We start from the raw sequence: 15040 nt of genomic DNA on the forward strand, positions 1-15040 counted from the left end.
AGGAATTTCTTAACAATGGATAAATCTCTATCAAAATAACCAACAAACACATAAAGACAGTATTCTGGCAAAACTACATATTATCCCATGTGTTAGGTAATGGAATCGGGAAGGGGGAAAGGAGTGCAATTAATTTTCCTACTTACCTCCCTTTTGGCAATCTTTTTTTTTTAAATTCATCTCTTTAACCCTCTCTCTCTCTCTCTCTCTTTTTTTTTTTATTATCATTATTAGCATTTTAGAAAATCAAAATTTTTGGGACAATGGTAGAATAGTGGATAAAGGAAAAGTGAAAATAGGAATGATTTCGCAAAATGCCAAAAGCAGAAGGATTGGCAGCTATACATAAGTGGCTAGCTAGATGTCCTTCTGTGCTAAATCGTAATCTTTATGTAGATCTATATCGCGTGGGGCTTGTTAAACAAGAGATAAATTGAGATGATGGGTGTTGAAATGTGGCAATTATCACCATGGACAGACAACAACACACAACGTACAACACACAACCACTGGACGGACATACAACCACTCTTCAGGCGACATAGTGGTAAGTGTTGGGATTGTCCTTGTCTCTCTCCATGTATTCACGTTCAATCAACGATTCAATTCTCTTTTTCAAATCTGCTGACTGGAAAAGGATGGGCAAGACAAAATAAAATTCTAAGATTAATGATAATAATAATAATAATAATAATAATAATAATAATAATAATAATAATAATAATAATAATAATAATAATAATAATAATAATAATAACAATAATAATAATAATAATAATGAGGAAGAGGAGGACGGGAAGAAGGAGAAGAAGAAAAAGAAGAAGAAGAAGAGGGGGAGGAGAACATCAGACTCTAAGCGCTTAAATAACATTGGACATAAATAAAATTTTTATCTTTTTCTACAAACAAATGAGGAGGTAACTTTAAAAACCGGTTAATTGAAACTTTTCTTCCAATTCCCCAAACATCTTTAAACATTTTGCATTTTCCACATTTCAGATCTTTTTCTTCTTTATTTTTGGTTTTTGGTTGTTTTGTTTGTTTTTTTGTCCAAACAGAAATTTGGAATTGAATTGGCATTATAGGTCTTTTTGAATGAAATAAAAGTGATTATGATATTCATTAAACTTTTCTAGGAGCCTTAGTTGAATTTCTCCCTTCCACTCGGCATTGTTAGGTGACGTTGCCTAGGCATTCAATGACGGAATACAGATAATTCATGAAAACAAACATCCGATGTCAACAGAAATCCTCCTTGTTGTCCACAGGTTCAAACCCCACCACCGCCGCGAAAATTTTTTATTCTCTATTGTCTTCTGGCACTTTTCTATTCACTTCATATCTTGTTGTTACCAACATAAGTGCCTGCTCCACTCACTTTTCTGAATTAAAAATTCACCCCATACACCGGAGCATACTCAATGTCTCAATCGTTTCTATGTTATATGTTTGTGTTGAGAATATTGGCTATTAAGCTTAACTGCTGGTCAAAATTATTCGCGATGGTGGTGTACGAACGAATCGGCGGTCTCAAGAAGTGGGTGAGAGAGGGATCTAGTAATGACTTTGAGTTTGAAACGAATATTTTTGTGTTCGTGGATAGCTCACACGGTAGAGCCACGCTCTCACCTGCCAGGCGGAGTTGTCGTACCAATAAGGTCGCAGGTTCAAACCCCACCACCGCCGCGAAAATTTTTTATTCTCTATTGTCTTCTGGCACTTTTCTATTCACTTCATATCTTGTTGTTACCAACATAAGTGCCTGCTCCACTCACTTTTCTGAATTAAAAATTCACCCCATACACCGGAGCATACTCAATGTCTCAATCGTTTCTATGTTATATGTTTGTGTTGAGAATATTGGCTATTAAGCTTAACTGCTGGTCAAAATTATTCGCGATGGTGGTGTACGAACGAATCGGCGGTCTCAAGAAGTGGGTGAGAGAGGGATCTAGTAATGACTTTGAGTTTGAAACGAATATTTTTGTGTTCGTGGATAGCTCACACGGTAGAGCCACGCTCTCACCTGCCAGGCGGAGTTGTCGTACCAATAAGGTCGCAGGTTCAAACCCCACCACCGCCGCGAAAATTTTTTATTCTCTATTGTCTTCTGGCACTTTTCTATTCACTTCATATCTTGTTGTTACCAACATAAGTGCCTGCTCCACTCACTTTTCTGAATTAAAAATTCACCCCATACACCGGAGCATACTCAATGTCTCAATCGTTTCTATGTTATATGTTTGTGTTGAGAATATTGGCTATTAAGCTTAACTGCTGGTCAAAATTATTCGCGATGGTGGTGTACGAACGAATCGGCGGTCTCAAGAAGTGGGTGAGAGAGGGATCTAGTAATGACTTTGAGTTTGAAACGAATATTTTTGTGTTCGTGGATAGCTCACACGGTAGAGCCACGCTCTCACCTGCCAGGCGGAGTTGTCGTACCAATAAGGTCGCAGGTTCAAACCCCACCACCGCCGCGAAAATTTTTTATTCTCTATTGTCTTCTGGCACTTTTCTATTCACTTCATATCTTGTTGCCTCCTTGTTGTCCACAGCGAGCAAATTGCCAAAGTTAAAATAAAAAAATTAACTACCTGAAGCCCTGGACCCTCTAAAAAAAAATTTTTTTTTAACTCGAGCTTTTATATATAATGCAATATCCACTAAATATGCTCTAAGCGCTTATAGAGAAGGGGCCCTGACCAACAGCAACAAGTAACATGTATAACGAGATATGGATAGACGATATTATTATAAGTTTTTCCGATAGGGACAACATTGTTAACAGCCAGGTACTCATTTTAAACCTGAGTACGGTGAGAGAATGTGAGTAAAGAGCAATTTTCCCAAGACTCGACCATGCACTGAGAAAGGCTCGAATCCAGGACCTTCCAATCCGAAAGCGAGAGTCATAACACAAGACCACAGACCGCACAGTCACAGCACAATGCCTTAACCACGGGGCCCCTATTCTACACTAACTACACAAAACATAACAAGCATCATTTAAAAATTCCATGTATCATCTGAGATATGAGTAAAAGCTGAAAAAAAATAATGTTGCAAGAAGCAAATTTGTCATAATAATAATAATAATAATAATAATAATAATAATAATAATAATAATAATAATAATAATAATAATAATAATAATAATAACAATAATAACAATAATGCTGAAAACGTATACAGCGCTATAACTCCAAGACACCAGACTCTAAGCGCTTAATTACAAATTACTTTGGCTGAAACATACTCATTCACACACACATTCACACACACAATACAAACCAGACGCCTTATCTTGCTTCTCATAACATCTACTAAACTCGAAAAAGATATGTTTTAAGCGAGCGTTTAAAAATAGACAAAGCAGATTCTTGAGCCAATTCCTACTCACCTTGACAGGGAATTTGAGCTGGTTGAAGAGCTCAGTAATGAGAAGGTTGTGGCTTAGTGTCTTGCGCGTCTTCATGATGCGTACGACTGCAGCATCTACTTGATACTGTCTATCCTGGAAGACGCGTTCTGTAGTGCTGGTGTTTTCCTCTTGCTGGAAAAGCACAATAGAGAGATTTTATAAAAAATAAAGACAAGAACATGATTATGTTTGTTAGGGTTTGACAGACCTTCCTAGTACAACGAAAAATTCATAGAAATACAAATTTTTGGCTCCAGCTACAGAACTGCATAGATCTCTTTGATTCAATAAATCTTGTTGAAAAGGAAATTCTAGCTTCTTAGAACCAAAATATTCAGGCCTTTGGAGCATTTTTGGATCATGCTGAGAACAAATTGTTTATTTCTAAAGCTATTTAAAGTGACTTTTTCTTCTATTCTGTTGAAAAATACGAATTTTTGAAATTTCAACCAGGCAGCTCTGGTTTTACATGGGCTTGCGACACATTTAGGTCATTTCAGTGCCAGTGAACAAGACGAAGATGGAATACACAATTGAAAGTAAACAAGAAAAAGATGGAATACACAATTGAAAGTAAATAAGAAAAAGATGGAATACACAATTGAAAGTAAACAAGAAAAAGATGGAAGACACAATTGAAAGTAAACAAGAAAAAGATGGAAGACACAATTGAAAGTAAACAAGAAGAAGATGGAATACACAATTGAAAGTAAACAAGAAAAAGATGGAAGACACAATTGAAAGTAAACAAGAAAAAGTTAAAACATAAGAGAATGGCCCAATCAGGGAACAGATGTCGATTTCAAGAACGCACTATCAGCGCTTTACAAGGGGTCCCAAGCCAACAGCGACTTTCAAGAACGCACTATCAGCACTTTACAACGGGTCCCAAGCCAACAGCGACACGTAGCATGTAGAACGAGACATGATGCCTAGTAGGCGATATTACATATTTTTTTGGGCAGAGACAATGCTATCAACGGCAAGATATTCATTTTACACCTGAGGGAATGTGAGTAAAGAGTCTTTTCCAAGGACTCAACTATGCGCAGAGTGTGGCTCGAACCCAGGACTTTCCGATCCAAAAGCCAGTGTCATACCTCTTGACCAAATAGCCGCACAAGATAAAAATTGTAGTAGTTGTAGATAACTTTAAAGATCCACAATTTCCCTTCAGTGACCAGATGTCACTTCAAAATCCAAAATCCTGGTAATTGTACAGTCTGACATCAAGTTTTATTTCCAGTAAGTTCTAATGGCTCAGAAATGTTCATGAACTTCTGAAATTGGAATCAAAATGTCGTAATTCTACGAATCTGTCGTAGTACTCTAGGCAGGTCTGCATGAATAACCTTTTTCAAAAGTGACAACTAGAAAATCAGCTTGTCTAATCATTTTATACGTACATAGAAGGAACGAAGTTGACAACACTCAGCTCTTGGTTATTATTTTTAGACAGCGATGTTAGTGATTTGTTCTCACTAAAAATATATCAGACTATAAACGTTCAGGTTACACACAGTTATGAGTTATTATGTTAAATTTGGCTGATGTTTTGAGTATTTTACTTAAGGGGATAGCATCAATAAAATATACTCATTTTGAAATGATAAGTCAGGTAAAGTCAGTTATTTATCAGTAAATATGCTTTGGTGAGGGAAGCTATAATGACAGATTTTATGCTTCTTATCTTGTAACTAATTTTATCCTTCAGAACCATTGGCTGGACCATAGAGCGGAGTTTAACCCAGTTTCCACAGCGTGAAAAAAGACATTAACAATTGTTTGCTACCCTTTGGATAGGATGCTAGCCTATCGCAAAGTACTTTCCACTAGACCTAACAGACCCAGCTACCCAATCACTGGACTGGGGGATCATTAAAAAATCTCAACTGTAGACATCAACCTTTGAAATCAGAAGACCCCCACCCAGAAAGAAAAAAAAAATTATATATAAAAAACAATCTGTATATATATATAAATAAATAAGCCAAATAAAACCGATTGATGAAGAGAATTGTGAAAGTGGGAAGTACAAACCGTTTCTTTCATCTGTATCTGGTTAATCTTTATTCTGTACAATTTGTGTTTGAAGTCGTTGGCAAACTGGAATTTGTCCGTCTCCAATATGTCCTTACCCTGAGGGTCATTATCAAATGGAAAAAAAAAATAATTTAATTTGTGATGGTGAAACAAAATGCATGAAATTATTTATTCCTTTATACGGAAATTACTGAATTCAATCATTTAACACAATATATAAAAACCAATCTCTGAAAACTTTTTTTATTTTAACCCACTCAACCCTAACACCCACTATATCCGTAGTTTACCCGGGGTTACTTTTACCCCATGCCTATTTATTACATTTTTCTGAGACAAATTATAGATGTAGCCTCAAAGCTAATGTTTTTAGTTTTTACATGTTAATGGTAGTTGAATAAAACTATCTATGTACATGCTCATTTATAATACATTTTTTTCCAATTTTGAGAAGTTGCAAAAATCTCTAGGATTGAGTGAGTTCACTACATAGAAAAGAGGGCAAAGTCAGTTGTGATTATGTTGTACTTACATTACATTGACATTGACAGTACAGGCCAGTCAGTGGACGGGATCAACATCCAAGTTTTTAAAATGTAAACTTGAGCTTTTATATAGCACAATATCCACTAAACGTGCTCAAAGTGCTTTATGAAGGGTCCCTAACCAACAGCAACACTTAACATGTAGTACGAGACATGACACCTGTTAGCCGATATTACAAATTTTTTTTCAAACAGAGACAACGCTGTTAACAGCCAGGTACTCATTTTACACCTAAGTACGGTGCAAGAATGTGAGTAAAAAGCCTTTTCCAAGGACTCAACTATGCGCCGAGCGAGGCTCGAAACCAGGACCTTCCGATCCGAAACCAAGTATCATACCACAAGACCACATAGCTGTACATGCAAACATGGGTGATTTTTTTCTTTTTAAACCCAATAAAACATGAGATTCCACAATATCATCAGAGTAATTCCATGCATCGGCAATTACCACATCAAAACATTGCGTTAAATGTTTACAAACCAGGAGCGGGAGGAGTTAATAATTTTGTCTGCTTGAATTGTAAGCATGTTGTAGTTAGTGAAACCTGAAAATTAATTGTTTTTTATAAATGGTTTTGACTTTGGTCTTCGGAAAGAAAAAAAAATAGTCCAGCAGAAACAATTTTTTAGCAAGTATTCTATCTTACCTTTGGCAATTTTTGAATGACTCTAGTCTTGCCGCAGGCCAAAGACTGCAAAGTTCGTTTTAATTCTTGGTCATCTGGAAATAAAATGAAAACCATAAATATGTATTGAATGACTTGTTTCAAAATAAAGTTTGAAAAAAATAAAATAATAATACTGAGATTGTATGAAGCACCCATTACCATTTGGGGGTCCCAATAGCACAGTTGGTAGAGCACTCGCTTCACACCACGGTTCCCACTCAAAACCCATTTCAAAATTCAAGACTGCCAAAAATTTTCAGGACCAATAGTTTCTCCACAACTAAATTTTTGTATTGACTGAACTTTTGTTTCAAATAAAAGTAGTCAATGTCTTCAATCGAACTGGCAGAGTAGTTTTTCATTGCTGTTCACACACACCACCACCAAATCTCAGCATCAATGACATCAGACTTACACACAAAACTATCTAATGATGAAGGCTTTGGCATCACCTGTGCCTGCATTGAATCAGAAGCTCAAGAGCGAGTAGATGTAGACGGCTTTGCAACAAAGTTAAGTAACATCCCCTTGTCACTCCTAGATATAGCCAATGCTAGAGACTTGTGATTGTTCCCTTGCATGTGGGAAGTCAAAGCTGAACTTCCCATGGTCTTGATATAAATAGTCTTTTTACACAATATGCAGTATGTTTCAAGATTGTTGCTAGTATTTTCTAACCAGTCTTTGAAAGCTGGATATTTGGTCCAGAACTCCTGGAATGTTCTACCAGGCATGATGATTAGCAGCTAACTGAACATAGCTTAATCAGTGATGATAATTGTAATTTATCAAAAAGGAGGAAAATTTCTTGGTCTCTCAAACACAAGCAAAATGTAAAAATACGTTTTGTATTATGTAATATATTACTACTAGTGTAAATCCATTCTTATCATCAGACATAAATTTACTTTTTGTAAACATTTAATGAATTGTTCTTTTCACATAACATTTTACAGGCCTACAATAATATTCAAATAAAAGGCTAGAAATTGTTGTTTTCTTTTGATCTTTACTTTATAAAGCAGGCTACAATATCTTTGTTACGGAAACCTAGTGGTTATTCAGCTTATAAATACAACCAAAGAATCTCTCAAATTTCAAACCATAATCCAAAGGCAAAAAAAATAAAGAAGAGTCAACTATGCCAATCACCATTGCTTTACTGTATCTCTGTATAACCAGATTATTTAATGGATGGTTGCGAAAGAAATAGAGAGAGAGAGAGAGAGAGAGAGAGAGAGAGAGAGAGAGAGAGAGAGAGAGAGTGGGGGGGGGGGGGAAGAGGACTTCTCTTCCAGAATAATTTATGAATTGACCCTATTAATTCTACATTTAAAAAAGAAGAAAAGTGAAACAGAAAGAGAGGCAGAGAGAGAGAGAGAGAGAGAGAGAGAGAGAGAGAGAGAGAGAGAGAGAGAGAGAGAGAGAGAGAGAGAGAGAGAGAGAGAGAGAGAGAGAGAGAGAGAGAGAGAGAGAGAGAGAAATTAAAAAAGGTAATAGGAACCAACATCAAAGAGAAAAAATCAAGACCCATTTATCCCTCCCCTTCAACCATCAACGAATCAAAGAACACCACTGGTCTTCTGTGTCAACTGTGACATCTGGCCCGACGTCATAAAGACAGGGCCGTCACCAAATTTCACAAGACTGAGCACAGGTGTCAAAATATGACAAAAGACATAAATGGTGATTTTGTGGTTTTAAGGAAAATGTTTGACACGGCAAATTCAGCGGAATATTTCTGAGAAATTCCGAAATCCCCGAATTCCGCGGAAGATTATCATCACTGCTTAATAAGTAAATAATAAGACACCAAACGTCACGTTTATGACCACACCCGATTTGAAAGTTCCCGACTCAGACAAGAAAAATCAAGACCGTGTTTTCCCGACTTGAGGAAATTAAAAACTTCAAGACCATTTCCCAACTTCCCGACCGAGTGGGAACCCTGTCACACGTGGGAACCCTGTCACACGTGGGAACCCTGTCACACGTGGGAACCCTGTCACATGCAAAGGAACCGAGTGGGAACCCTGTCACACGTGGGAACCCTGTCGTCACACATGGGAACCCTGTCACATGCAAAGGAACCGACATCAATCCCGGGTGCAGTTGAGATTTTTTTCTGACCTCCCTGTCCACCCAACAGTGATTGGGTAGCTGGGTCTTTAGATATGGCGGAAAGTACTTAGCGATGGACTAGTGTCCTATCCAAAAGATAGCAAGCAATTGCTATTGTCCATTTCACGCTATAGAAACCGGTATTAACTCCAGCTCTATGGGCCTTAAGGTTCTGAAGGACAACCTAATCCATTACCATTTCAAGGAAAACCCACTAATATAGCCACATAACCCAAATTAATTTTATTTGAAAGCGAAAATGAAATGTAAAAATTAAATTGTTTTAATGTTCAAAAAACAAAACACATACACACTCACAAAAAAAAAAAAAAGAATATTTGGCAAGCCCATTGAGTGTGAAAAAAAATGATTGACATAAATTATTTTGTGCCATAATGAGTTTAATTGTAAGAAAGATTATTTATCCTTTGGAGAAAATGCAAGGCCATGACTCACCAATGGCAGTTGCTGTCCTTATGTCTGTGTATGAATATTCATTGGCATCGTTGAACAAGAGGAGGCATAGCGTCTGCATCAATGAAACTTGGATTTCCTTGCGGACCTAAATTTAAAAGGCCAATGAAAAAGGCTATTGATGAATTTGTATGTTTGTTTTCCAAGTGAGAAATTTGAATGTGTGTTTTCTAAATGAGAAATTTGTATGTGTGTTTTCTAAGTGAGAAATTTGTATGTGTGTTTTCTAAGTGAGAAATTTGAATGTGTGTTTTCTAAGTGAGAAATTTGAATGTGTGTTTTCTAATTGAGAAATTTGTATGTGTGTTTTCTAAGTGAGAAATTTGAATGTGTGTTTTCTAAGTGAGAAATTTGAATGTGTGTTTTCTAAGTGAGAAATTTGAATGTGTGTTTTCTAAGTGAGAAATTTGAATGTGTGTTTTCTAAGTGAGAAATTTGGGAGCAGGCACCGGTGTGAGATGTCAAAATTAACATACAAAAATCAATAGAACAGCTTAAAAACAAAAAAAAAGAGATTAAAAAATATACTAAACATGGAACGCTTCAGGTTCAAAACCTCCTCTTCAGCCAATAACAGAAACAGTTCAAAGGTTAATACATCACATTAAATAGACTCTTCTTGTTCTTGGCCGAAGAAGGGTTTTGAACCCAAACATTCCACGTTTAGCATTTTGTTCATTTTTTAAAGGTGTTCTATACATTTTTGGACATTACATTTTACATTCCACAGCCACTGGCAGATTACTATTCAATGTAAACTTCTTTTTTTTTCAATTTTAAAACAACTTCGACACTAAAATCCCTCTTTCCATTCCTTGTATAACCAATAATTCACAACAGCAAAATCTCCAAAACTTGAAGAACTGACAAATCGTCTATGGAAAACAGGGGCTACTCAACACACATACATACATATATATGTGTCAGTGCATGACATAATCAGTCGGAAGATAAAAATTTGGGATTGGAATTTTTTTTTTCATTTTCTAAACGAATATGCTTCCCAGAGCATTTAAATCTTTATTTCAAGTAAATTGGGTGATTTTTTATGAAGTTATGGTCAGATGTATGGGAAAAGTATCCAGCAACTTTTCTCAAATTTCATACTTTTTCAACTTGACTAACTGTAAAAAATATTTAGAAGTGAAATTAAGCTTTGATATTTCCCCGGAGATGTACAAAAAGGTTATTTAATCATTAATGACAAGAACTCATTTTTGATAAAAACTGACCTATATATATATATAGGATATAATTATAAACTCACCTTAAAATTGTCAAACTCAGCCTTTAAGACACAGTGGCCAAGCTTTGGTTGCCATTGTAGTTTTCGACCACTGTGCTTACTCAGGTAAAACTTTTTAAACACATCTTGGTAGTGGAGCATCTAGGGAATGAGTGAGTGGAAGGTAAGATTTCAATATCGAGCAGACAACAATGAGATACCCAAACCATAATCAGTCTAGTTTAATAACAACTGGACTATCCCACATTATTGGCCGGCTAAGTGGTCAAGTGACAGCTTACTAACTTTTTTTTCCATTTAGCATTAGCAGGTGATTGGAAAATATACTGAGGGTTTATATCATACTGAATTCCGTAAATAAAATTAAAATTGTCAGTCTTGCTCGTTTTCAGTCATTTTAATTATTTTAATCTAGAAGATCAGGGGGGAAAAATGGAATTTTGATTATCGAGTTAGGTAAATATTCCAGATTGTTAAATATTCTAATTATTTTTAAGGGTTTTGTGGCATTTGCAACACATTTAGGTTATATCAGCGCCAGTAAAAAGGAAAAAAATGGGATAGTTTAATTCTAGATTGGCAATTAAAGCACCCTAAAAAAGGAAATACAAAAGGGAACTGGGAACAAATAGGGATCAGATGTAGATTCCAAGAGCACACCATAAATATACTTATGTTTGAGATCACCTAAAAGTCTCACCCAGACACTAGCACAAGATCCTATTAAGAGGAATACACTCAAATGCTGACATTATACATTCCAAATAACAAATATAACAATACATAACAAAGAGATGATTTGCAAGGAAAAAGATAGCATTTCCCAATACAATAACTTTGCATTTGACTGTTTCCCTCCCAGCCAAGCACTACGGCCAGGGTCATGGCAAAACCAAGTAATCTCATTGCAAGACAAAGACAGAAAGCAAATTGGAAAACAGATACAGGGCGATAGAAGACACAGTAAGTGCCACCCAGGAACCCCAGTTAGAAATATTGTAGAGAGAGGAGCTAATCACCTGAGTTGGAAGATGCACCTCCACCACTGGGTAGGGAGGCCAGTAGCCCTGTGTTAGAATGTTGACTGTCAAGTCGATGGGGTCCACACCGCTTGTATTCTGTTGCTGATGCATGCTCTGTCGGTGGACCAAAACACGGATGAAATGACACATCACCATCATCATATCATTGTCATCATCATCAATAATATCATAATAGTAATAATAATAATAAATAATAATAATAATAATAATAATAATAATAATAATAATAATATAATAATAATAATAATAATAATAATAATAATAATAATAATAATAATAATAAAATAATAATAATAATAATAATAATAATAATAATAATATAATAATAATAATAATAATATAATAAAATAATAATAATAATAATAATAATAATAATAATAAATAATAATAATAATAATAATAATAATAAAATAATAATAATAATAATAATAATAATAATAATAATAAATAATAATAATAATAATAATAATAATAATAATAATAATAATAATAATAAAATAATATAATAATAATAATAATAATAATAATAATAAAATAATAATAAAAAAAATGACAAAAATAAAAAGAACATCACAATGAATAACGACTGCTCAATGAAAACTAGTCACCATAGGCAGCAAACAGCAAATATTTACATGAAAACTTTATCTGCCAGAGTCAAATATTGTCTCGGGCAAAGGTCCTCAACAAGGGCTTAGACAAAACTGAACACTTTCATGTCTGACAAAAGACTGCTTTAACCTGTATATATCTTCTTTATAAAATGAAAACCAAAAGAAACCCGAGAGGTTTAAAACATCCACGTCACGACCATTGACAACATTTCGATTAAAGACAAATCACATAGATTTTCTTCGTGGGTTTGATTATGAAAAAAAGTCTTCTTTAAAAATATGATATAAAAGTCTTCTTTAAATATATCATTAAAAAAGTCTTCTTTAAATATATGATATAAAAGTCTTCTTTAAATATATCACAGTAAAAATAATCTGGCTGAAATGTGAGCTGAGAAAATAATTGTTGGCATGATGTGAAATCATGTATAGAACTGAACAGGAATAATAAAGAAATAAAGGAAAGAGGGAAGGAAGAGTGGAGGGAGGGAAGGAAGGAAGGAGATAAGAAAGCAAGGAAGGAAGGGAGGTCAGAAAGGAAACAGGGAATGAAGGAGGTGGGAGGGCAGGGAGGAAGGAAAGAAAGAATGAGGCAGAGAGTGAGGGAAAGAAGGAAGAATGAAAGAAATTAAGAAAAAAAAAAGAAAAAAGAGAGAAAGAAGGGGAAAAAAGGAAGAAAAAAGGAGTACCTGTCTGAAAGCCACACTGATGTCTTTGGACAATTCCATATCCTTGAACATTTCTTCTAATTTACTGGTAAAAGCTGCTCCACATTCTGAAATTTTTGTTTGTTTAAAAAAAGGCTTATTCTAATTATTGAGAATACATCAAAACACACAAAAGGAATTATTTACGAAAAAATAAAAGATCAAACGTCCCTAATATCCCTGACAAGCTGTCTTGCGAAACTAAAAATGAAGGCAATCACGAAATTGCCAAAAAAGGCATGTAATCAAAGCAGCCAACTTTTCAAAGACCTAAAACGGGACGCTGTAACGCCCAATACCGGTATAACCCAAAACAGCAGTATGATTGGAGTAATAATATATAATATAAACTGAAGATTCTCAGCCCTGAATATATAATATAAACTAGCAATGCCCATCTTACAGAAATCCTTGGACCTCGATTTGGGTCCCGAAATGGTTCGAATTCAGGAAAAATATGGGACACAGCAATTTCGTGTATGCTATTTTTAAAAATTCATTTTGACGCTGTTTATCAATCATTTTAGTTTATGTCAAACGGCAAAATTCGTGCGATCACTAGAAAATCGTTAAAAATAGATGTTTAATTTTTGGAGTAATACATTTCTAAAACAACCATGAGAGATTTTGCCGTTAATAAGGTTATATATGCACATTTCTTCTATATATGTTTCAAATTTCATTGCATCATGATAAGTACTGTTCACGTATCATCACAAAACATCAACCCAATTTGCACTTCAATGAGTGAGAAGAGGAGCCATAGAAACCAGGATAAACTCCGGCTACTCCATTGGACCTGATGGCTCCCAAGGACTACGTCATACGTAGCAGGGAAGTGAGTTTGATGGCTCCCAAGGACTACGTCATACGTAGCAGGGAAGTGAGTTTGATGGCTCACAAGGACTACGTCATACGTGGCAGGGAAGTGAGTTTGATGGCTCCCAAGGACTACGTCATACGTAGCAGGGAAGTGAGTTTGATGGCTCCCAAGGACTACGTCATACGTAGCAGGGAAGTGAGTTTGATGGCTCCCAAGGACTACGTCATACGTGGCAGGGAAGTGAGTTTGGTCTATTTTCCACCAATACAGCAGTAACAACGATGCGATTACAGCTTCTATAAAGTTAGCATCAATTCCATGTTCTTGTGATTTAAAAGAAAATGGTGAAATCATTCTAATAAATAAGAGAAATCAATGGTGGGTTTTTTGTTGTTGGTTTTGTAGGGTTTTCAAAGATTGCACGTGACACTTCAGTGCTTATAAAAAAAGGAAGCTGATAGACAGTCAAAAGATTTGGATCTAGATATGAGGGAAAAAATCAAGTCATGAAGCAAAGAGGACTAATTCAATAGAGATGAGAAATCTATACAAGAAGGAAATAGCCTTATAACTCATCTGAAAGTACTCAAGTCCTGCACCAACAGAGCTACTACAAGACTTCACTGAAAGGGATAGCCTCGGATGGTTTCAAAATAAGTAGTAAAGAACCCAACAATGATTTTCCCCGACGGAGGATAAACCCTTATCAAATATTGTACAGGTACAAGACTAATGTGCCCTGCGTTTATTTCTATTACCTTGTTTAAGTTTGGACAGCATGGATTTCTCTGCGTCAACTGAAGCACTTTTCCCCACCAACAATCTTTTGGCCAGATCTTTTTTGTAGAAGGCTTCAAAAACATCCTTTCCTGAAATGCATTGGATAAAATAAAAGTATTTTCCAAAGTCTAAAATTGACCAACACAAATCCAGTGAGTCAAACTGGATTCAACTGGTGGAATACATAGCCTGTTTGTTTTTGTTTTCAAGGCTTTTACATCGCTTGCCACACATTTAATACGTCATATCAACACCAGTAAAAAGAAGAAAAAGGAATAGTCAAAGTATTTTAGATTTACAATCAAAGCACCCAAGAAAAAATAAGACAAAGGGGAGTTGGTTCAAATAGAGAACAGATGTAGATTCCAAGAGCACACTATCAGTGTACTTAGTTTGAGATCACCTACAAGTCTCATCCAGACACCAGTACAGGATTCCACTAAGAGGAAGACACTCAAATGTTTACAGAATACATAACTAACAATACATAACAGAGAGATGATTTACAAGGAAAAAAATATCACCTCCCAAAATTATAACTATATATTT

At 35.3% G+C, this 15040-nt stretch overlaps 1 protein-coding gene across 2 annotated transcripts in view; it reads right to left on the reverse strand.

Annotated features, from left to right (window-relative positions):
* Positions 1 to 252: 252 nt before the first annotated feature.
* The window catches only part of LOC144980842 (cullin-4A-like), a 38192-nt gene continuing 23404 nt past the window's right edge, over positions 253 to 15040 (reverse strand). For both annotated transcript variants that reach the window (XM_078928702.1, XM_078928704.1), the window contains exons 14-22: positions 14470 to 14580; positions 12871 to 12956; positions 11544 to 11660; positions 10546 to 10665; positions 9261 to 9366; positions 6663 to 6736; positions 5465 to 5563; positions 3404 to 3556; positions 253 to 628 (exon numbers count right to left, since the gene is read on the reverse strand). In XM_078928702.1, coding sequence (XP_078784828.1) covers positions 533 to 628; positions 3404 to 3556; positions 5465 to 5563; positions 6663 to 6736; positions 9261 to 9366; positions 10546 to 10665; positions 11544 to 11660; positions 12871 to 12956; positions 14470 to 14580 — 962 coding nt within the window. In that variant the 3' untranslated portion in view covers positions 253 to 532. The remainder of the gene's footprint in view (positions 629 to 3403; positions 3557 to 5464; positions 5564 to 6662; positions 6737 to 9260; positions 9367 to 10545; positions 10666 to 11543; positions 11661 to 12870; positions 12957 to 14469; positions 14581 to 15040) is intronic.

Source organism: Berghia stephanieae, chromosome 10, assembly GCF_034508935.2.
Source record: "Berghia stephanieae isolate SIO BIC M18660-M18661 chromosome 10, UCSD_Bste_1.3, whole genome shotgun sequence".
NCBI classification, from domain to species: Eukaryota; Metazoa; Mollusca; class Gastropoda; order Nudibranchia; family Aeolidiidae; genus Berghia; species Berghia stephanieae.